The sequence below is a fragment of the Rattus rattus genome, chromosome 2 (genome assembly GCF_011064425.1).
Source record: "Rattus rattus isolate New Zealand chromosome 2, Rrattus_CSIRO_v1, whole genome shotgun sequence".
NCBI lineage: Eukaryota > Metazoa > Chordata > Mammalia > Rodentia > Muridae > Rattus > Rattus rattus.
The window spans coordinates 66,736,367-66,759,233 of NC_046155.1; the positions used below are offsets into that span (position 1 = coordinate 66,736,367).

At 47.4% G+C, this 22,867-nt stretch overlaps 1 protein-coding gene across 1 annotated transcript in view; it reads right to left on the reverse strand.

The window, feature by feature from the left end:
• Nucleotides 1–4,358: 4,358 nt before the first annotated feature.
• Nucleotides 4,359–22,867, reverse strand: part of Dock1 (dedicator of cytokinesis 1) — a 499,905-nt gene continuing 481,396 nt past the window's right edge. Inside the window, exons 48-52 of the mRNA XM_032892397.1 lie at nt 19,338–19,483; nt 14,587–14,785; nt 10,845–10,998; nt 9,545–9,696; nt 4,359–5,524 (exon numbers count right to left, since the gene is read on the reverse strand). Coding sequence (XP_032748288.1) covers nt 5,429–5,524; nt 9,545–9,696; nt 10,845–10,998; nt 14,587–14,785; nt 19,338–19,483 — 747 coding nt within the window. The 3' untranslated portion in view covers nt 4,359–5,428. The remainder of the gene's footprint in view (nt 5,525–9,544; nt 9,697–10,844; nt 10,999–14,586; nt 14,786–19,337; nt 19,484–22,867) is intronic.

Here is a 22,867-nt window from a genome sequence, read left to right on the forward strand (position 1 = left end):
CTTTAAAAAGCGACCGACCTTGAGCTGGGTGGTGTAGCACTTAGGGAGGCAGAGGCAGGCAGATCTGAGTTTGAGGCCAACCTGGTTTACAGAGTGAGTTCCAGAACAGCCAAGGCTACATAGAGAAACCCTGTTTCTAAACAAACAAACAAAACCAAAACAAAAAAGTGGCTATGAAGATGTTGGGAACCTGTCCCAGAAGAGAGTACCTGTGGGTCTTTGTTTCATCTCACCGCTGGGGTGGTGGGACACCACTCAGGGAGACAAAATGCAGGGGTGCTAGATTACATTCCACTGTTCCTGCCGTCTGGGTGCCAGGCTCGTATTGTGGGGCAGTAGACCCTACCACTAGACAAGTACCTGCCGCTGTGTCCAGAGGTAAACCTTCCAGATAGCCTTTTTCTATACAGGGCCCAGGAAACCATGGACACAGCAGGGAATTTCTCCTTGACTAGGGCTTTGGTCTACAAGGGGAGCCCTGTGGTTTGAGTTTGGAATGTTCCATATATGCCCACACACTAAAGGCGTGGTCTATAGCCTTTGGTACCACGGGGGATGTGGTAACTGAGTTGGGGCCAAGTGAGATGCACTCCAATTGCTGGAAAGCTTTGGTTTTTCCTTTTCTTTTTGATTCACTTTACATCCCAATCAGAGCCCGCTTTCTTCCCAGTCTGCTCTCACACAACCCCTCCTTTCTCCTCTGATAAGGGGGAAAGTCCCCATTCCTTCCACCCTGGCACATCATGTCACTGTAGGCCAGACAAGGCATCCCTAGAACAGGATCCACAGGCAGGCAACAGACTCTGGACAGCACCCCACCCCAGGTCCAGTTGTTGAGGGACCCACATGAAGACTAAGTTGCACAACTGCTATGGGCGTGTGTGTGTGTGTGTGTATGTGTGTGTGTGTGTGTGTGTGTGCGCGCGCGCGCGCGTGCACGCGTGCGTACTTGCTCAAGTACTAGGTCTTATGGTGGTGCAGTCTCTGGAGAGTTTTCAAAGGAGACATTGGTCCTCCCCTTTCTTTTCCTCCTTTGCAACCAGCTGTGAGGTAAATGGGCCTCTTTCACTCCTGCCACAATGCATAGGCCCGAATTGTCACAGCTAATTGATTGTAGCCTGAAATCTCAACTGTGAGCCTAGGTAGACCCTCCTTGTATGTAGGTTCATTTACTTCAGGCATTCTTAACAGCAACAGAAGGCTGACAGGGAGAAAACTGTGAGACTGCACAGGGTTGTTCGTGAATATATTGGGATATTAAGAAAGTTCTCTGACAAAGGGGTGTCCCCCTTCTTCTTTCTCCTCTCTCTCCCTTCTTCCCTTCCTCGTTCCTTCCTTCCCTCCTTCTTTCCTTGGTAACTTTGCTAGGTTCTCCAGGTATTTCCCAGCCGGGCTGTGTGGCCCCGGAGGGTGTTGTGGTTTGAATGAGCATGCCCCTATAGGCTCAGGTACTTCAACACTTGGCTCCCACTTGGTGGCACTGTTTGGGAGGGCTTAGGAGGGGTTTGTTGTCTTGCCGGAGGCAGGCTTTGAGGGCTTAAAGCCTTGTGACGCCTTCAGTTCTCTCAGCTCTGTGCCTGAGGTTGAAGATGAGAGCTCCCAGCTTCCGTCTCTAGCTGCCACATCTGCAGGGAAGGGTAAGACCAGGGCAAGACCCCATCCACTCAGTTAAGCTTCCAACTTGTGAAGATTCTCCTCATTTAAATTGCCTCGATCATCATGTTTTGATGCAGTAACAGAAAAGTAATAATATAGAGGTGTGTGTGTGTGTGTGTGTGGATGTTTACATGGGTGTGTGGTGTGTGTGTGTACAAGAATGTGCATGTGCACGCGCATGGGTGTGTGTGGTGCATATGTATATGTGTGTGTGGTGCATATGTATGTGTGTGTGCATGTGTGTGTGCATGTATGTGTGTGTGCATTCGAATGATTCTCACAGTTGTTGGTGGCTACATGCATGAAACAGTGCAACGACATCACCATTCTCCCATTCTCAAATGACCCACTGCCAATAGCTGGACTCTTGATATTCTCTTATATTGGGGGTGCCAAAGCCATTTGTTTCTGTACTGTGGGTCTGACATACAGGCTAGAGGATGAACATTTATCTTGGTGATAAAAAACAGGTTCACAAAGAAAAGATTTCACCTTGACAAGTCTACTGAGTCCTGGATATTTACTAGTACACACACGCGCTGTAAATGTGTTTGTGTGTACACGTATGCACATCCATACATGGATGTGTACTGCTCGTGAGCTTGTGGGAGGCCAGAAGATATCAAGTATCCTGCCCTATCGTTTTCTTCCTCATTTGCTTGAGTTGGGGGGGGGGTAGGGATTCTCCCTGAACCTAGAGCTGGACAGCAGGCAACTGTCTGCAATAGCTCTCCTGTCTCTGCCCTCTATGGTGTCTGGGTTACAGGGACACATCCTCACACGTCTATTTTTTAGTGTGGGTGTTGGAAACTCATATGCCTGCAGCAAATGCTCTTCCCAGCATATTGAGGCATCTCTACAGCCCCCCAAACAGTTATATTATACTCCGAAGTTGTTGTGAGTGGTAATGGGACAGCTACAATACATGGCGAGCATACCCCGGGGCGTCTTGGCTTCTGCAGAGTGCCCCTCCAGGCTGGTGAGGGCAGCCACATAAGTACTTTCTTGTGAAGCGAGAGTGTTTTCAAAGAAGGGAAATGAGAGCCCTTCACAGGAGGACCCATTGTCATCAGACATCTAGCGTGGTAGGTCCTGGAGAAGGCTCTCTAGCATCCAAGCTTCTCAAGCCAAATCACCCACCTCAGGACAAAGTCCTCCCTCAAATTAGCAGCAACAGAGGCAGGAGAGAAAGAGGCCTCAGAAATACCCAGCTAGAGAAGAGGCCCCACTGAGAAGAAGCTGGGAGAACCCAGGTCCAGCGTGGGACTAAAGTGTAGGAGTGGGTAGCTCTGATGTGGCCTGTGAGAACACGTTCATACTCAAGTGGATGTGGGCATTTTCTATCTGGGCTCCCAACCAAAAGCAATGAAGTGGGATGACTCAGAATTATAGGCATATATATTTAGAAGACACTCTGACAGCCTGGTCATTTAGCAAAATAACAATAGTAGTTTTTATGCTTCAGCCTATGACCTTCCAGCCATGGCTTTTGGACCAGGAACTATTTACGCTTGTCCTCCATAGATCTGGGCTGCTCTCAACCTTGGTCAGAGAGCTTCTTTTCACAATGGACAGCAGCCGCTTCGGAGACATCTAACCGATCATATTGCTAAGAATAAAAGGCAGAGTGCTCAGCCCTCAGTGGGACATCTACATTAGCTTCCCAGCCTCTAGAGGAAGGCTCAGGGAAGACCACAGAAGAGGAGGTGGCAAGAATGTAGAAGCAGAAGTACGTGGGTAGGTGCTCTGAAATGCTACCTTCTGGAGGTGACATAGCTATGCAGTCATGAGCTCACAGCAGTTGTGGTTTCCTGCACAAGTTCAAGCCACTTAAAATCCTGAAGTGGATGGGACAGATGAGCTCCAGGATCCACCCAGACTGAGGAGCTACTGGCAGTAGACCACTACTGGGATGGGAAAATTATATATCCACTGCTAGGTTTCTCATACTCCAGTGAATGGCCTCATATTCATGCACATATCAGCAGACTTAGTGTGTTATTTTTAAAAAAAGGGTAAAAATATGAAGTTGAGCTAGGACAGGTTGGGAGGGTATAGGGGGAGTTGGAGGGCCATGAGGGGTAGATATGATTATGTTTCATTGTATACACGCATGAAATTCTTAAAAGCAAAAACAAAAAGGTTTTTAAAAATTAAAGAACAATTGTGGCTAAGGGCTGAGGAGATGGCTCAGTTGGGGACGTGTTTGCCACAAAACCACGAGGACCTGAACTTAACCCTAGGACCCATATATAAAAAAAGCTGGGGGCAGTGCTATGCACTTATAATTCCAGTTCTGGGGAGGGGGGACAGGTAGATCACTGAGGCTTGCTGGCCAACCAGTGTGGCTTACTGCATAGGTTTTCAGAGGAGTTGGCTTCACTCTAGGGTTGAGGCTCATGAGAGACCCTGCCTCAAAACACAAGACGAAGAGCAACTGAGTAAGAAACACAGAGCTTACTTCTGACCCCTATGTTCATGTACCGGCAAGTACGCCCATGTACACAAGTACATGAGTACACACACACACACACACACACACACACGCAGAGAGAGAGAGAGAGAGAGAGAGAGAGAGAGAGAGAGAGAGAATTATGTTTGAGGAATATGGATCCATACATATATAAGTGTGAGTGTTTTTCTTTAAGAAAGTAGCATCTATATTTTATGTTGAATGATTAAAAGAGGCCAGCCACCAGGAGTCCTTTTTAAATAACATTTATTTTTCATTCGTCAGTGATTAACTTTGAACTCTCCTAGAACAAACAGTATCGTGATCAGAGTGAATAAAAAAATATAGATGATCAAATAAAATATTAGGTTATACAAAGTTAGTTTTTTAAACAGAAGACTCATTGTCCACCAACATTTTCAGACCTTGAAAATCTGGAAAACAATTTTGTGGGATTTAGAAAACAAGTATTTCCAGCAGTTAAACGTGAAGAGGACACACTGGAGCTGGTTTTCAGAGGCCCACTGGAGGAAGCAAGGGGGACAGACACTCACCGGACGGAGCTCTGAGAACCACCGTATATACAAATATTCTGTACACACAGAGAAGCCACTCAAGGGAAACCACCTCTGGTGGTGTATGGGCTCGTATTTTAAAAAGAATGAAAACTCACTTTCCTATGCTCATAATCATTTTCCATTTGATCCAGTATCCACAATGGTGTCTCTACTCCATATATTAATATCTCTTTAGTAACTGAGAGATAGCCCTACTTTAAATTATGCCAAGGGAAATCAAGATCTTCACTGAAGGGGTACACTTGGCTGCTTGATGTCGGCTGAAGTGACACTCCACCCCACGCAAGGATAGGGTTGAGCAGCCAGCCCTTGGGGGTGAGCTAGGGCCTGGGCTACAGAGGCAGCCTGAGGATCCTTACAAGGTTACTGCATAGCTTCTCACAGGAGTAGGGGCAGGGTGTTAGTCTCATCCCTCCCACTTGGCTAACTCACATCGGCCAAGCAAATGAATGTAAGTCATTTGGCACAACAGGAAAGAGTGTCAGGGCAAGACTGAGGCTATCTGAAAGGATGATATGGTGGATTCCCAACCCCAAAAAAACAATCCAGACTGTGTCTGACTTGGCTCCGTTCCCACTGTGCTCTGAGATACTTCAGGCCTCTGGTCCTATGGTTAGGACGGACCCCTTTCCAAGCAAAGCCAATCACTCTGAGGTGAAGCATCCCAGGACCCGGAGGAGGTAATCGGCAGGCACAGCAGATGTAGAAGAGAAGCAGGAGGATAGCCACCTCCTCCCAGGATTCACTGCACGATCCCAGAGTCCACTGAGGTCTGCTTTCGGGTCGTCTTCGGAGGGGGAGGAGGTGGTGTTTTGCTGGGCAGTGGAGGTGGCTGTTGCTAGGAAACAGGAGCACAGAGAAACCATCACATTACTGGTGTCCTCACGGAGAAGCACCTGTTCCTTTGGAGGAGTCTTACTCAGCATAGCAGTGGGAAGTCTGTCTGAACACTGAGGATAGGGACTGACCCCTCCCTGTGGCCTGGCTCCACCCTGCCTGGCTTGGAGCCCACCTGTCAGTTATCCCACCCTGGTCTGCCCTGCAGCCATGTGGTTTTCTGACATCTGAAGCTGTGGGCATGGTGAGCGCTCCCCTGAGAAGCATCACTGTTTGTGGTTTTAGATTCAGGTGTCAAAGCCCGAGCAACGAATCTGTGTCCAAAGGACAGGCTCTCTAGGGTGTGATGAGGCTAGGCTCTCTTGCTTTCTGAACTGACAGCCCAGGTCAGTCAGCAAGCTTTCTCTGGAAAGTAACAATCTATATAATTTGTGGGTCATGCATGACTCTCGCTGAGGTTGGGAAGCAGCCAAAACCTTGACCAGCAAAAGCTGTGGCCATAACTGTGGGTGAAGTAAACAGAGGCAAGGGATTGGCTGGATTGGTCCACAGGTTCTGGGTACAGCTTCATTGTAAATGCCTCCTCCCTTGCAGATTCATGTGTTTGAACGCCTTGACCCTAGCCAGTGGTACTGCTGTGGAAGGTTTCTTAGCATGGAGATTAGAAAAATAACTAACGGAATATATCCTTCAAAACAGAAAACAAACACACAGCTGTGAAGCCTCAGAAAGCCATGTGGCACCACCGCTGGGTGTGAATGACTCAGGGGCCACAGCCCTACTGCACTGGGGACCCTCAGTACCACCGCAGACTCTGAAAAGAGATGCCCAGGCATTGTTGGACAAGCTGGGTGAGTAGATACAAAAACTGGTGGACTGGGGGAGGTGGGAGCCACCACCGGCAGGAATCTCAATGAATGTTCAAGAGCCAACATGTGATGAAAGGGCCAGAGTCAGTCAGTCTCTCAGCAGAGGCTGGGCGTGTGGCTGAATGTGAGGGGGTCTCTCACTCACTGCTCCAGTTTCCTCTGGATTTACAGACAGGTAAATATACATTACCCTAGGGCTGAGATACGGAAGGAGGGAGGCCATCTGTAACGCTAGCCATTTTAAAGAGGGAAGTGGTGGTCTTGGGAGTTGGCTCAGTTTTGAAGTTCTTGTCACGCAAGCATAAGGACCTGAATACAGATCCCCAGAACCCATGTGAAAATCTGGGCACAATAGCACAAGCCTATAATCCCTGCCTGAGGGACAGGGGGATTCCCGGGTGTTGCTTGCCCGATATTCTAGCTCAATCAGAAAAATCTAGTTTACTGGAAGATCTTTCTCAAACAAAACAAAACAAAACAAAACAAAAAGGAGAGCTATTAAGAAAAGACACCAGATGTTAAGCCTCTGGCTCCCATGTGCTGATACACAAGTGTCCATATGCACATACACACACACACACACACACACACACACACACACACACACACACACACATACACACACACACACACCTAGAAAAAGTGAAGAGTACATTTGTAGGTTTCTTTTAAGGTTGGTGTGATCTGGGAAAAGAAACACTGATGTACTGATGTGACGGCCTGAGACATCCATAGTAGGTGTGTTTATACATGAAATCTACATTGACAGTGACCTCCAACAGAGGGTACCTGCAGGCAGGACCAACACAGTCTGAAGAAAACACAGTGTTAGATGCCAGAGGCGTCCTTAATACCAAGCAGGAGAATGTTGGGTTTATCACCATTAAGTTAAATAATAGCTCACATGGCTGGTCATATGAGCCGTTCTGAAATGAATGACAGCTTAAAATGGCAACAACTAGAGATAGAGTCACCGACAAGCCTGAGGCCGATCGATGAGAGTGACGGGAGGCTATCGATCACCTCCTGCAGCACATGAACGATCATTATCCAAAAACGGCTCTCAGGGCCTGTGCAGAGGGACACACCTGAGAAGAGGCCTTAACTAATTACGACACACTAACCACTGGCCTGTCATCCAAACCTGAGCTCAGGCTGCAAATTAAACCAGAAACAAATTGCAAAGAGAGTTGGGTAATTAATCTAATTGAATTTGCACCCGCTTTATAAACCGAGGCGCAGCCAGGGCATGTCGGTCCCTCACTTAATCACAAGCGGCACTGACAACTCAGGACGCTGGATCTGTCACCCCTGCGTGGATGTGTGACAGAAATGGACTTGATCACACTTCCAAAGTTCAGAGGTTTCAGATTATAGGAGGACCTGGGGGATATTTCTGCTTTTCAAACAAAATAAAATATGGATATAATCAACTGAATAGGCTGTGACACCCTGAGGAAGTGGAAGTCCCCTACCCCGTGCTCCCTCGGTCAAGTTTACATTTCAGTAGCTGCCTGAGCCCTCTAGCCTAATAGACACACCCTTCTCCAGGGTCAGCTTCCCTCTGATATATCTAAGGGGATCCTCTCTGCACAAACGATACCTTGGCTTTAGAAGAACCACTTGTTCCTTGTATGTCAGAGAAAAAGCCCTATAGTGCGTTTAGTTTCCTTTAAGGAAAAATCAGACACGCAGTTAATTCTCAATCTCTCCCCTCACTACTTTCTTTCTGTTTAAACACCTGCTACCGTGAATGGGCATGAGCATGTGTGTGTGGTGGCCAGAGGCCAACACCAGGCATCTTCCTCAGTCCCTCTCATCTCTCACCGAACTGAGCTCACCAATTTGGCTAGCACGGCTGTCCAGTGAGCTTCGGGGACCTTCATGACCTAGCATCTCCCCAGTACTAGGGTGACAGGGACGTGCCAGCATGCCTGGCACTTTTACATGGGTTCCGGTGGACTGGACTCAGGTCCTACACCTTGCATGGCGAACATTTTACATACTGAGCATGGCCCCGGCCTCCCTTACTGCTTTCACAAGGGAAGAAAAGAGGTTTGCAGAGAACCCATTAAAATGTTTCCTCAAGAAAGAAAAGGAAAGGAATGAAGAATTTTTTATTATGACTAAAGAAAACAAAACAAAACAAAACAAAACAATCCCTGTGCCTTTTGGTAGCCACTAGCAAATCTCACATCATCAGGGCTCTCGGGGGCTCTGGTGGCCAGGTCATTATTTTATGGAGGCTGAGCATCAGAAAGTGTGGCCAGCTGTACTCTTCGGCCTGAGTTGATTTAACTTTATAAGGCCACGAACAAATGTGTCATGGGAATGGGGACTTCTGAGTGGACATTACTGCTGTGACCACGTAAATGACCCTTGTGCCTCCTCCCTGAGCTTACCTTCTCTACTCACTTTTGACCATCCCAAGAGGATGGGCCAGGGCCACAGCCACCAAGCAGCAGATGTGAGGACCCAGTGCAGTGTGGCATTTAGGACCCTCTCTACCACCATCATTAGGCAGGCCTGGGGCTGCTCAGCAGGGAGCAATTAGTGTGATTAACAACTTTAAAACGTGTCTGGGGGGGACCAGCCTGGGGACCAGGGCTGAAGAGAGGCTCACACTGGCTGCTCATGAGTACTACTGGAGGAAGCCAGGCCAGAACCTTGAACCAAGACTTTGAGCGGCACTTGAGAGCTGTTGGGGTAAGCAGTCTGCACAAATGTGGACCCCTGTTATAGGCTCTCTGGGTAGCAAGTGCCTGTGGCCACCCCAGACCTGTCAGTGTGAGGGCAACATTGCCCAGGGAAACTGCAGGGCCAAGATGAGGGAAGCAAAGGAGGTTTCCTCTATGGAACGACACCTCTCTTCAGCGCAGTCAGGCAGACCTCCTGGCACCAATGCTGCTGGCAGTATCAACAGCTCAAAGATCAGCATCCACCAGGACCACTTCTGAGCAGAGGCAGCATCTGGAATGGCTGCAGCACTGTATGGGGGTGGGGTGGCCTGCAGCCAGGGCTAAAATGCAAAATCCCAGAGCATTCTCACCTGAGTCCTTACTCCTCAGTTCTCCTCTCATGGGCCCAAGGTAAGCCCCCTGGGATTTGGAAGGCTGCGGGCATAAAGTTCCATGGTTTTAGATCCCACTTACCCGCTGTGGGGGAGGAGGAGGTGGAGATGTGGGTGAGACCATCAAATCCTGGTTTTCCATCAGATTTCCATAATCTGCCATGTTGCCTTTGAGGGGCAGAGGGGGTGGGACATCGGCCATATCCATCCCCATCATGCCATTCAGCTCCAGATCTGGAAAATGGTGAAATGGTTAAAAAGGGATCAGTCTCCCACTCCACGGAAACACTTATCAAAAGGACACAGTGGAGGGCAAAGAGAGGAGTAGAGAATATGAAGACTGGGATTCTTTCCTGGTGGAATGTTGTAGAAAGGAAAGAGAGTACCAGAACTTGAAGCCACGTATCAACTCCCTGTGTAAATACTACTTAAACAGTCTGTAAGTCTCCTTCTCTTTGGTGGCATCCACATAGTTGGTGTGACAAGCGCTGTAGACAACTGCCAGTTTGATTTCTGATAAGTCTTCCACAGTCGCTACTGGGAGAGCTCACACAGCCACACAGCCAGCTCACCTGGGCAATCCCATGACTGTAGGATAGGGGCTAGCACCTTCCATCCAGAGCCAAAGGGATGTGCCCCAGGTTGTTATAGCAGACAAAAGCATCCATTTGTAAACGGGGGTGGGGAGTGGGGTGGTGGTGGTGTGTGTGTGTCACAAAGGTAGGATAATTCCACCAGCCTTTGTTGGTATTCTTGGAAGAGACGCTTTATTTTAAACCAAAGAGAGAAAAATGGACACATTTACTGATGGGTATGATTTTGGAGTTTTAAAAGTAGTTAGCTCTCTGATAATAGAGAAATGGCAGGGTAGTCCAGTAGTGAATGTAGAAGCCTTGGTGTAGAACTGGGAGAGCAGTAGTTCCCAGGAGTAGTGCTTGGGTACCTTTGTCATTGCGGTAAAGCAGGTGTGATGCAACAACACTTGTCATTTAATCCTCCTGCACCGTGTGAGCCCACGGCGGTTACATGCTGACAGTGCTGTGTCATCTGTCATCCCTGGTAGACATGTCTGTGCATGAAGCAATGACTCTTTCACTGTTCCTCCCACTAGACACAGAGTCCCAAAGCCCCCGAGGACATTGGTGCCTGGTGGCTCTCAAGACTGCGTTTGAGGCAGGGGTTCTGCCTCCTGAGTTGGGTCCTGCACTTCATGTTTCCTGAGCTCTGGCACTGAGGATGGGTTTCTGCATGAGATGCTTGAAGTCTAGATTTCCACCTCAACCTGAGGTGACTTCTTCAGATGGCATATGCCCCTTTCAGTCTGCCACTGGGGGAAAGGGTCCTTAAGTTCCACTTACTGGGGGACCTTAAGTTCCACTTACTGGGCTGAATGCTGAAGCTGAGCTTGGCTCTTGGTGTGACTGGAGGGGGTGTCGGCTGGGGGCACGGTGAAGCTGGAGACACAGAGAAGCGTCTTTCACTTCCAATGACATTGATCACCTGGCTCTTGGGTCTTTGGGGTCGCAGGGGACTTATCTATATGGAGGGACAGAAAGAACAAAGTTAACGTCTATATAGACTGGTTGTATCCTCCCCAAATTCCTGTGCTGAAGCCCTAATCCCAGTACCTAACAAGCCCATCTGGATGGAGGGGTTCTGCAAAGAGCCAAGTTAAGATGTTGTAAGCGTGAATCCAACAAGATCGTATAAACTAAGGGGGCTCGGACAACATGCAGACAGGGAGAATGTCAGAAAGACAAAAGCAGAGGTGGGGTACTGCTGCTGCAAGTCAAAGGACAACAAAGATGGCTAACCAATCCGGAAGCCACGGAAGGTGTGGAATTTAATCTCCCAGCACCTTAGCATGGGGTAACCCCAGCTAAACCTTGATCTTGGACTTGTAGCTTGTAGAATTGGTAGGGGACAACTTTCTGTTGTCTGGGTTGCTCACGGAGAGCACAGTGCTTTGTTCTGGCAGCCTGTCCCTATTATAACACAGAACTTCACATGAATCTTCAAGTCTTTGGGAGCAGGCTAGCCCGGAGCTTACTATGTACCTAAGGATGACCTTGAACTCCTGATCCTGAGTATCTCCACATCCTGAATGCTGGAGTTACAAGTGTGCACCATCATGCGGGGTTTATTACTTGTTTGGGATTGAACCCAAGGCTTCATGCATGCTAGGCAAGCACCCTACCCATTGAGCTACAGCCCTAGTCCTTTGTAGGCTCCTTGACCACAATGCGAAAGGGGAGGATTGCAGCTGTAAGCCATTTGTGTAGCTAGTGAGAGTACCCAAGGATGCCCCTAAAGGATCAAGGATGAAACAGAAATCTGGAGCCTCAGCAGAAGCTTAGGAGTCCCTTTCCCCGTGTTTAGTTTCTCCTCTGAGCTATTCCAACAGGAGTTCCTTTCCTCTCCTCTTCCTGCTGGCCTTGGGCTTTGGGGTGCACTTGACTTTCTTCCACCTGAGCCCCTTTTCCTGTTTGTAGCATCAGTAAATTTAATTTGTATATTCCTTACAGCTTGCTCTCCAATCTTACACATCAGGGAACACCAGCAATTACAAAATAGTCTGAGGTAGGATTATTCAGAAATGGTATTAACTTGACAGAAGAAGAACAGAAGAGGCTGGCTCCCAGAGCGCCTGGCCTTGGGGTTTCAGCTTAACCCTGGGGGAGAGGAGGTGGGCTGAGATGGTTTTGCAGGGGTGGGGAAGGCAAGAGCCAGTGAGTCACTGTATCTACCTTAGAGGAGACTCAAAAGCCAGTGCAAACTGGAGCTACTGAAGCCAGAAGTAGAAGGCAGGTCCTGGGCAGGGAAGAGGCCCTCTGATATACGAGCAGCACATAGCCTCAGCCTACAGAGCAAACCCATCCTGTGCAGATGGTGCGGGTGCCATGCCCAGGTGCTGCCCTTTCTCTGTGGAAATGGAGTCACCAGAGCCTTGCTGAGTGAGGTCAGGACTGGCTCCAAAGCCTGGCTCTCTCAGGAGGAGGTGCACAGTGGCTGGTGAAGGAGACTGGGGCTGTCAGGAACCTCTCTCACCACCAAGTTTCTCACACCGAGCTTCAGGAAGATTTCCTGGAGATATGCAAATGGTAGCCTGAAGGCCCAGCTTGCAGAGGCTCAGCTAAAGGTCAGGACGCTGTTAAGGATGCAAATCAAGACGGAAGCTGAGCCCAGCCCAGAAGGGAAGAGGGAAACCTTGCAGAAGCTGGAGATTCCCATTTAGCCCTGTCCTCCTCTGGAGGGCTGGGAACATTAGCAGCATCAGGGTCCTGAGAACACTAGGGGGTGCTAGAGTCATCACAGAACATGCAGTTGCTTTCCAGTATGCCTCCTTCCCAGGGGACCACACCAACGCCTGTGCCTGTAGGAGGCCTCTGCGTGCACAGCTGCATTGTGGTGTGCAACACACCTGACCAGTGGATAGGACTCCGCTGTTGCAGCCCTGGTCATTCTGAACCCCAGGCACCCACTGATGGCAAAGTCAAAGCTCTAACCTTGTGTAGTTCCTGTGACCTGAAAGGCCCCCATATGGTGTTGCACCTGGCCCTGTCATCAGCAGGTGTTGTCCCAGGGACATGGTCCTCACTGGGAAGGACAGAAAGTGTTCTGCGTTGGCTCAGCTCTGTCCTTGGATTTGTCCTTACACGGTTCAGCTGGGGTCCTTTCTGCTCCTTGGCTCTACATTCCTCAGGCCCGGTTTCAATATCTTAAAACACAGCTTAAATAAAAATGTCTGAAGGACCGCAAAGTGCCTGACCCTGAGTAAATATTTCAAAGAAGAAAGCTGAGCCAACTAGTTAGGATGCTAAGGGACCTGAGAGGAGAGGCTTGTGAGGGCGTCTGGAAGCCCAGCTTTCTGAAACAGTGGGCAGAAAACGCAGAGTGGTTGATCCTCTCATGTACGGTTTGAGGTCCAGTGCCCAGGCATTTAATGCAACTTTGACCAGTGCCTCCTGGGTCTGATGCCCTTGGCTACCAGTGTCTGCATGGAGACATCAGAGCCCAGCTCCAGTGAGAGTGCATGTATACAAGCCTAAGAGGCAATGGCCTTCTTGACCTTCCATCTTAAGTTGCACAAGCAGCATATATACGACAGTTGTTGGTGCTGGGACATTCTCTCCGAGGGATTTGTAAAGGTGGAATGAGGAAGAGAGGAGGGAGGGGGGCTGTGATCAGGATGTAAAGTGAATTTTAAAAAAAGTGTACCTCTATCAGCATTTTGCTGAAACTGACCTTAATCACAGCCAAAATCCTGCTGCTGCCCACGATGTATGTTCTGGCCACTTACCGGTCAAGTACTGTCCATGTCTAGGGGGAAGTGGCTCTGAGATTATGTCACTCTGGACACTGATGCATCTGCTTATCTGTCTGCAACACTACCTCATTTCTACATGTAGACCCTAAACTCTGTGGTGCGCTTCTGGGAGGCTTAGGCTCCAGAGTCATGGGATGAAAGCATGCTTACATTTACTTTATTAATTAATTAATTTATTTATTAATTTACATACACATGCATGCCTCTGTTTGGGTGTACCTGCACATGTTATGGCATATGTGTGGAGGTCACAGGGCAAGTCGTGGGCATCAGTTTTCTTCAACAATGTGGATTCAAGGGATCAAACTAAGAGCATCAAGTAGGGCATGGTCTCACCAACCAGAAGCTGAGCAGATTTTAACCCTCAGGCAGCGACTAAGACTTAAGGATGTCCGTCAGGAAGGTGTAGAGAAGACATTTGCTATCCATGAGTGAGTACGGTCTGTGAAAGCAGGATGCTTCTGCTCTCTGAGGTGCTAGGACACCAGGGCACCAAGTCCAACAGAGCTCTAAGGAGCCTAGACAAACGAGGGCCCCACAGGGAACTGACCTACACACCCCCTCTGAAAGAGGATGAAGGCCAAGACAGTGTGCGTTCTCAGGGAAAAGACAGTGCAGCTCTGAGACTCTGACTATGGGGTTATTGGAGGTCAGAGATGAGAAGACTTCAGGCTTTTAAGTTGCTATATTTTGCAAAAAATTCAATAAAATCCGCCTGACAGCCCTCTCAGTTACATGCAGAGCCTAGGTGGGTCCCGGCACCCCTGCAGAGCAACTCCGACCTCCAGTAAAACTACCGTTTCAGACAGGATCACAGCCTCAGACTGCTGCAGGGAGCTGTCAGCAGGCTTGAATTCCTTATCAAATATCTCTTGGTGTTTGCTGTTCCTTTTCTCCTTCTTCTTGTCCTTCTTCTCTTTATCTGGATCGTCCTTGTCTAGCTTGTCCTGGGACCTGGAGTGCATCTTCTTCGGCAGCAGAGGCTCGAGAGCAAATCTAAAGGACATAGGTATCTAAATCAATGACTTAACAGGATAGCTTACCCCAGAAGAGATATGTAAAGTCAGGCTCCGAGCACCAGGCTATCTGGTAACCACAGACTTCTACAAGGAAGAGAATGATTCAAAGAGAGAGGCAGCCAGGGTCTTTAGATGTATTGTGACCCACCAGGAATGATGTGTGTATTCTAACAAAGCACCAGGCTGGAGAGGTGGCTCCTTTGGTTAAGTGCTTGCTGTACAAGCACAAGGACCTGAGCCTGATCCGCAGAACTGACATGAAAAAGCCAATTGGGGCAGTGGGTGCTTGCTTTTTCTAGGTTTGCTGGCCAGCTGGCTTAGCTAAATTAGTAAGCTAAAGACCAATAAGAGACGTGTCTAAAAAGACCACCAAGGTAGATAGACCCATAGCAGTAATGCTCAACCAAGTCCTTCAGACTCTGTGTGTACATACTGCACTCGGACATGAGCACACACTCAAAGTGCATGCATGAACACACGCACCGCCCTCCCATGAACACACATATGATATCAACTGGCGATAAAGACCCCAGAGTGCAAGAACCGTGTTATACACGTGCTGCCTCTCCCAGTCTAACTGAGCTGTGTAATGGGATTCGTTGACAAGGTGTACATGCAATTTAAACTGCAATGGTGTTGATTCTGAGCATTGATTACCAATGGCCGTTAACATCACCGAGAGAGAAAATCAGCTCTGATGTGCCCCTAAAGGGAAGGACCTCTAGCCACCTATCAGGTTAGCTGGCCCCAAATCAAACCTGAACCACACCAGACCTCTAGATTCACCTCCCAATATGCTGATGATAGGGAGGACAGACATACATCAGACAGCATCCACACCGCAGGACACAAAATCAATACGATCCACTCAGTACAGACACAGAAAGGTAAGCAATGTGGATTTTTCAACAAATTACAAGGACAATGACAGTTTTTAGAAAGTGGATTGTGAGACTTAAGGAGATAATTCCAACCAAGGGTAAGGTAAGGACTCCATTCGGTTTAGCTTCAAACAAACTTTACAAAATGGGCATAGGGCCAGGGAGATGGTGTGGCGTGTTAAGCTCTTGTGCAGCCGTGAGGACCTGAGCTCAAATCCACAGCACCCATGTGGGGATGGTTGTGATGTGGTCCATCTGTAATCCCAGTACTCCAACAGTGAGAAGGGAGCAGAGGCAGCAGGAGGGCAGGGGCAGCTAGGCTGCCGCACACAGTACTGAACAACAGAAAAAGAAACCACTGTCTAAAACAAGGCGGAAGGTGAAGACAAACTGGGAGGTGCTCCTCTGACTGCTCCATGCCTGCAGTGACAGGTGCATGCCTGTATTCATGCATGTACACACACACACACACACACACACACACACACACACACACACGCGATAAAAACAATAAAATGAAAACATGCCTATGAGAAATTAATACCAATGCCATCGTGATTAGGAATTCATGTCAATTATTTTATGTGACATTAAAGTATACAGCTATGTTTTCTAAAGGGGACTCATCATTTGGAAACCCACATGGAGGTACCATGGAGGTAACAAGATATGATGCTTAAGACTTGTTATGGAACAAAAATGAAGTTGGGACTAGGTGGGATACAGGTGGAAACAAAACGGGAATGTACTTTATAATGTGAAGGTTAGCTTCCGGGGTAAGACATCCCATGATACTATTTAGTCCACACTTGGCAGATCTGAAGAATTCCCATAATAAAAGCATTAAAAGTGACAGGTGATATACACATCAACTCTTGAAACTCATGAAGGTTTAGCAGTCTGAATGAGAAATATTCCTCATAGGCTCATGTATTTAAACACTTGGTCCCCAGTAGGGGGTGCTGTTTGCAGAGGTTATAGAACCTTTAGGAAGTGGAGTCTTGCAGGAGGAAGTATGCCACTGGGGCGGGCTTTGATGCTTCATAGGCTTGACCCACCTCTTATTCTCCGTCTCTCTGTCTCTGTGCCCCGCCCACCCCTTTCCCCTCTGCTTTCTGAATGCAATGTAATTGGCCTCTTGCCGCTGCTCTCATGCCTTTCCTGCCCTTTGTCACACCTTCCAGAACTGTGAGTTAACCCAATCCTACCTTCCTTGTTACTTTTTGTTAGATCATTTTATCACAGCAAGACAAAAATAACTAAAATAAAGACATTCTGATCTATCCACCCATCTGTTCCTATCTATCTATCTATCTATCTATCTATCTATCTATCTATCTATCCTATATCCTATTATATTTCTCTCTATTTATTTATACATTTATTTACATATTTATATCTAATCAACATCATGTTGCATGAAACTAAGTATTATATCTAAAATATTAGAAGCAACAATAAAAAATTCCATAGACCATGTTTTTCTGAATTTGAGATAATTTAAATAGTCAAAAGGCAAATTTATGGTCCCCTAGGAACCCTTGGAGGAGAATTCTGCAGTCTGTCTGGGTGAGTATTCAAGGAACTCAAGAGAGACAGGTACATTTCTTTGCCTTCGGAGGGACTACTGCAGTCAGGATGAACTTTATTCTGCATGTAACCTGTACCCTTTGATATTAAGTCTCATTTTGTCTGCATCAGTCAGACAGCAAAGCATGGCAACCCAAGAATGAACACAACTCAGGGCTCTAATAGAGACACTTTCCAGTTTAAAGGTTGAACAAACGCCTCCTGGGTGAGCTGACTGTAACACACCACTCCATCTAAAACCTCTCCATCAATTTCCACCTAACCCCTGTGTTCTCAGGAATATAAAACCCTTTCCCTAACTAGCCTGGGGATTCTCTCGAAGGGAAGCTGCATTAAATTTCTTTAGCTATCTTGTTCTAAGTGACAGGCACACATGATTTAAACACCTCGAAATGGAGAATTTCCATACGGGGTTGGCCTAAATACCAGACAATGATAAAAATTACTGTTAAGGAAAGAACACGGGTAGACTTGCAGTTCTCCATCAGGTGTATCAATTGCTGGCAAGCAAAGGTACTTAGAACTGAGAGGTCCCTGATATTCTCTGGTAGTCTATGTCTGTATACAAGGACCAGGAGCCTTCAGGTTTGATAGTGACGGATTGTCAAATGAAAGGCTAGGATAAACACACCACTGTGCAAAACTAAATGCTCAGAAGTTCTTCTCTGATGTGTAAAGTGTATGTGGATTGTTTTTCTTTTTGTATAGGAAGAAATTCTACATGGTTTGTCACTTGAAAACAGCAGGAAAAACACAAATATCAAGGTGTTATTTGCAATCGTCTGAGCTAATGTTTTAACCACACTGAGGGTTCAGGAATTAGCTTGTAAACTAGCAGGCTCATGCCTGCTTTTAGTTTTTATATGGGGCTCCTCAAGATGACCTTGCAGAACATTATGTGTGCTAGACTTAGTAAATTCAGTGCCAGAAAGTATAGTGGCTGTTGCTGGGGGTCTGAAGGACGGGGGATACAAGGTTTAATGGTGTGAGGCCCAGTATGACAAAAGAGTTCCAGGAGGGCATACAGCAGTGTGGATGTAGGAATACTTATGTACTTAACAGTGTTCTTCTTTAATTTTTGTATTTATGTCCTTTATCTGTCCTGTGTGTGTGTGTGTGTGTGTGTGTGTGTGTGTGTGTGTGTGTGTGTGTGTGTGCATGTGTGTGTGTGTGTGTGTGTGTGTGCATGTGGTGTGCGTGTGTGTGAAGACTTGGCAGCAAGTGCTTTTACCTGCTAAGATAGCTCGTCTACTCTTAAAGGTGGTTCTGATGGTGCAGCTAACTATAATTTAAAAACTGGGGAAAGATCATATGATTTTTATCCTGCAGAGGGGCCAAATAAAGTAGAAGACAGGAAGCTTTTCTCACAAGTATTTAACTTAAACAGAATTTCTCTCTAAAAAGTAATAAATTTGGGATTGGGGAGATGGCTCAGCAGTGAAGAGCATGTACCCTTCTTGCACAGGACCTGCTGTGCGTATTGTTTTGGGGGAGGTCAGTTCAATCACACACATGGTGCCTTAGCAATCTGCAACTCTAGTTCCAGGGGATCTGATGCCTTCTTCTGGCCTCTCTGGGTACCAGGTATGCATGTGGTATTTATATAATAAATAAAATATGATATATATATATATAAAATAAAAATAAAACTTTTTGAAAAGTAACAAACTTTCTTAGAAATAAACACTTTTGTGCTCTCTCTCTCTTTCTCTCTCTCTCTCTCTCTCTCACACACACACACACACACACGAGTTACCCAGTGATATAAGCCTGGCTCTGGCAGTTGGCACGGTTGGGATCGTAGAGGAATTGAGACACACTGAGAATTAAATGCTCACTAGAGCTTTAAGGTTTGGCAGACACCTTTCTGGCAATGCTACTCAGGGAAAGGTGTCTCACAGAAACCACATTATGATATCATGGTACCACCATGTCTTTGAGACTCTCAGTTTTCAAAACAGCATGTCCAGGGGTGCTAAGTAACCCCAGGGTACAAATGGCATCTCATGAGGTACCCAACCTTCCCAATCTGGATTCCCAGCTGCTGACCCTACTCACCCATCAGAGCCTGGCCTTGAAGGGGTGCTGTCAGAGGAGAAAGAAGAAACAGAAGCCACTGACAGTGGCCGAGAGGATGATGGCATTGTGAAGGACCGCACCATGGACCGTGGACGGCTGCCTCTCCTGTCATCCAAGCCTGAGGGCTGAGAAAAGAAGACAATATGTTAAGACCCAGACAATTGTGGCCACATCCCTGTGCTGAAGGAGCCTTAGCAATGGGACCACACTTCATAACCATTTCTTGTTCTGAGCTGAGGGGAAAAAAAAATAAAGACAGTTTTAACATCCTTTGAGACCTGCATCACCTGATAAGAATACCAGAAAGAACCATCTTGGCCTTTTTATTTTAAATATAAATTTCTTCTTCCAGACAAATCAACCTGTCCTTCAGTGGTGTTACTCACCAGGAAGTTTAATACACAGTGCGTCTAGAATGTGACTAAAAATGTGTAAGGTCTTTGTATGACCTTTGTCCAGCTGCACATTAACACCTGAGTCAGACACCCAGACTCACAGAGCTGGATTGGCTCAAAGCCCTCCCTACAGAGGCTGCCTCCCAACACTAGAGTCGGATCTTCTTGGATGAGTGAGGGTGATGGGAGAAAGGCCTGGGCCAGGCTGCGGGTCTCTCCTTCCCATGAAGAGAACCAATGACACATTTCAAGAACATAGTCACCCGAGGGAATTTTCTAGTCTCTTCCTGACAACTTGCTGTACATTAGCAATACATACATACATACATACATACATACATACATACATACAAATCAATGTGCATTGGATACAGCATGTATCTACACCTAATTAGCCAGGAAGCACCAGTGTGTCTGAGCCCGAAGCCAGATGTTGGCACATCTGGACCACAGCTGCTTCACAAACATTTTTCTTGGGCTGGCAGAAATCACATGTCTGAGTGTCACTCCTCTTGTGTTGTATTAGCCTCCCCACTGTACCCTAGGATGCTGTTGGCATGTCAGATAGCTAATCACCTACAGAACAGCTGGTTTGTATCACAGTCACGGCCCTTGGAGGGAGCAAGCTGTTGATTACTTATGTTGCAGAAAGGAATGTGGCTGTCTGCTAATAAAACTTTATTTACAAGACAGACAAGTGAGCCATGGTATGGTGCAGGCCACCGGCTCAAGGTGATCAGCCTCTGGGGGTTGCCAACACAGAGTCTTGACCTTAGCACAGATGATGGCACCAGAGGGTTCAAGGATGTTCACTATGACTAATCAGCCATGAGGAGGAAGTTACAAGGGGTAGGGTGACTAGTAGATTCTCCCTTGTGTAGAAATGTTTTCTACAGGATACCTGGAGACTTGGTATCTATACTACACACTCTTTCCATCCTTTCTGAAGTACTGCTGATATGAAGAATGATACCTTGATCTGTAAAGTCTCCCCTCTGCCTTGGGCAAGTCCCAGGGATGTGGCTGTTTGTCCTTGCTATTCCCATTGATTCAGTGTAGAGTTCTGCCTAGGTCCATTCTGACTTTCTCACCACCACCTAAGCCCCATCCTACACACCTGAGATGCCAGTTATTCTCTGGCATCTCTGAGGCTAAGGGGTCCTCAGCCTTTAACTCCCTTTATGTTTTGAATGAGACGTGGTCATAGCTTTGGCCTTCTCAGATGCACAGTCTTTGGCCATTCTACAGGGCTAGAGGTGGAGGCTCAGTTTGGAAGGTGATTCCATCTCTGGACACCCTATCTAGCCAAGAAAAGGCTGTTTCCTGACTCCACTGCAAGTATTTCAAGCTTGACGCTATCACTATCCACTGGGCATGCTGGTGGGGGAAGAAAGGAAGGCAAGAAAATGTTAGACTCTGTTGATTCCTGTAACTTGGGGGGATGTTGCCTTGTGTTTTACCACCACCTGGGCAGAGGAAGGAAAAGCCAAGGAGACAATGCCAAGTCAAGATCTGGGAAGAAACTTGGCCTATTTGTTATGTGGCTGGGGTTGTCCTAGCACTTTGAGGCCCATTGTTGAGAATATCCAGTTTGTGGGTTACTATGTCTGTCTGTGAGGCAATGAACTTCCCAGAAGGCAAGTGCATTTATGCACAGAAGGAGACCATTGGGGGCTATAGGGTACAAAGGTCAGATGAAGCCACCCTCAGTATTCAAGAGGACTATCCTCCTACTGTCAACCACCAAAGGCTGGCACATAACCAATATGCATAAACACTGGGATGTACAAGAGAAGGAGGAGGTCAGGGGAAGGATCTGGCTAACAGGGAACAGGAGTCCTGCTGGAGATTTGTATTTACAAGGACTCAGTGAGGGGAGTCGTAGATTCTTCTGGACCATTTGTCTTACCAGTTCTTCGTTGAGTAGAGGCTCAGAAGTCTAGAACTAAGAGGGCTTTCTTTTGTTCCATCTGAACCAACTAGAATCTCATGCAGGACCAACAGGTAGCTCAAGATCTCACTAACAGGAGTGCCTTGCTGTCTGCCTGTTCTAGCCACAGGGCCAAAAAGATGAGGAGTAGAATGTTACACTAGGCTAGATCTTTGTCTCATGCACCAACTGTGTAATCATGTGTAAGACAAGGAACCCCTGTAAGCTTCTTTTAAGACATGCAGAGAGCCATCTCCCCACTGTGGGTCCTTTGTGAGGATTAACAATGACTGCATCTGAGGGTTATAAGGCTCAGTAGAAGGCTAGTGGAAGCTTCCTTTGTCCTTGTCTTGTTGCCTTGGTATCTGGACAGGAAATTTATTTTGGTCTTCGAAGGCAGAATGACTCTCAGGCCCTGCCCTGTAGCACTGAATTTTGCTTCTTCCTTTGCTTCCTGGCTGAAGTATGCTTTTCAACCATGACCATGAATGTTGACCATATAATGAGTCATAGTCAGGTGACTGGATCGAGGTGAGCTCATTAGGAAGGGAGAGGTAAATAATTTTGTTCTCCAACCATGGTCTGGAGATTTAAGTATTATGTTGCCCTGAAGGCAGCCAGGTTTGAAGTCATGAGAAGCAGGAGCAGGAGCCTGGTGAGAGTCTCCCTCTAGATAAAGAGGCCCAGCACTGGGCTGAAGACGCCATCAGAGCCAGTATCGGGCACAGATGACTGGATGCTCAGCTGATGGGTGGAGCTGAAGTACTGGGCTGTGCGATGGAGGACACCCCACAAGGAACTAGTAGGGGCCATCTGGAGAGAGAGGCTTGGAGTTCCAACCAACATATGGTCTGAATGGTGCTTTGTTTCAGGTAAGGAGAGGGGTGGAGTAAAGAGCAGAGCCAAGCAAGGCTCTCTGGCCCTCATCCGACTTTAGGAAGAGGACAGGAGGGACAGGAAACAGAAAAAAGTTTTCATATGTATAGAGGTGAAGGCAGATGCCCTCACATGCTGTGGGCAGCAAAAGCAGAGGCCAGTGCTTGGTGTCTCCATTCTGGGGGTCTCTGGGAGTCGGTTCATTGTTCACCCAGGAAGCAGTGTCTCCTTGGATCTCTAGAACTGACAAAATAGATGGCACAAAGGAGCAAGCTGGAGAGACCCTTGTATTGCACAGTCAGGGGGTG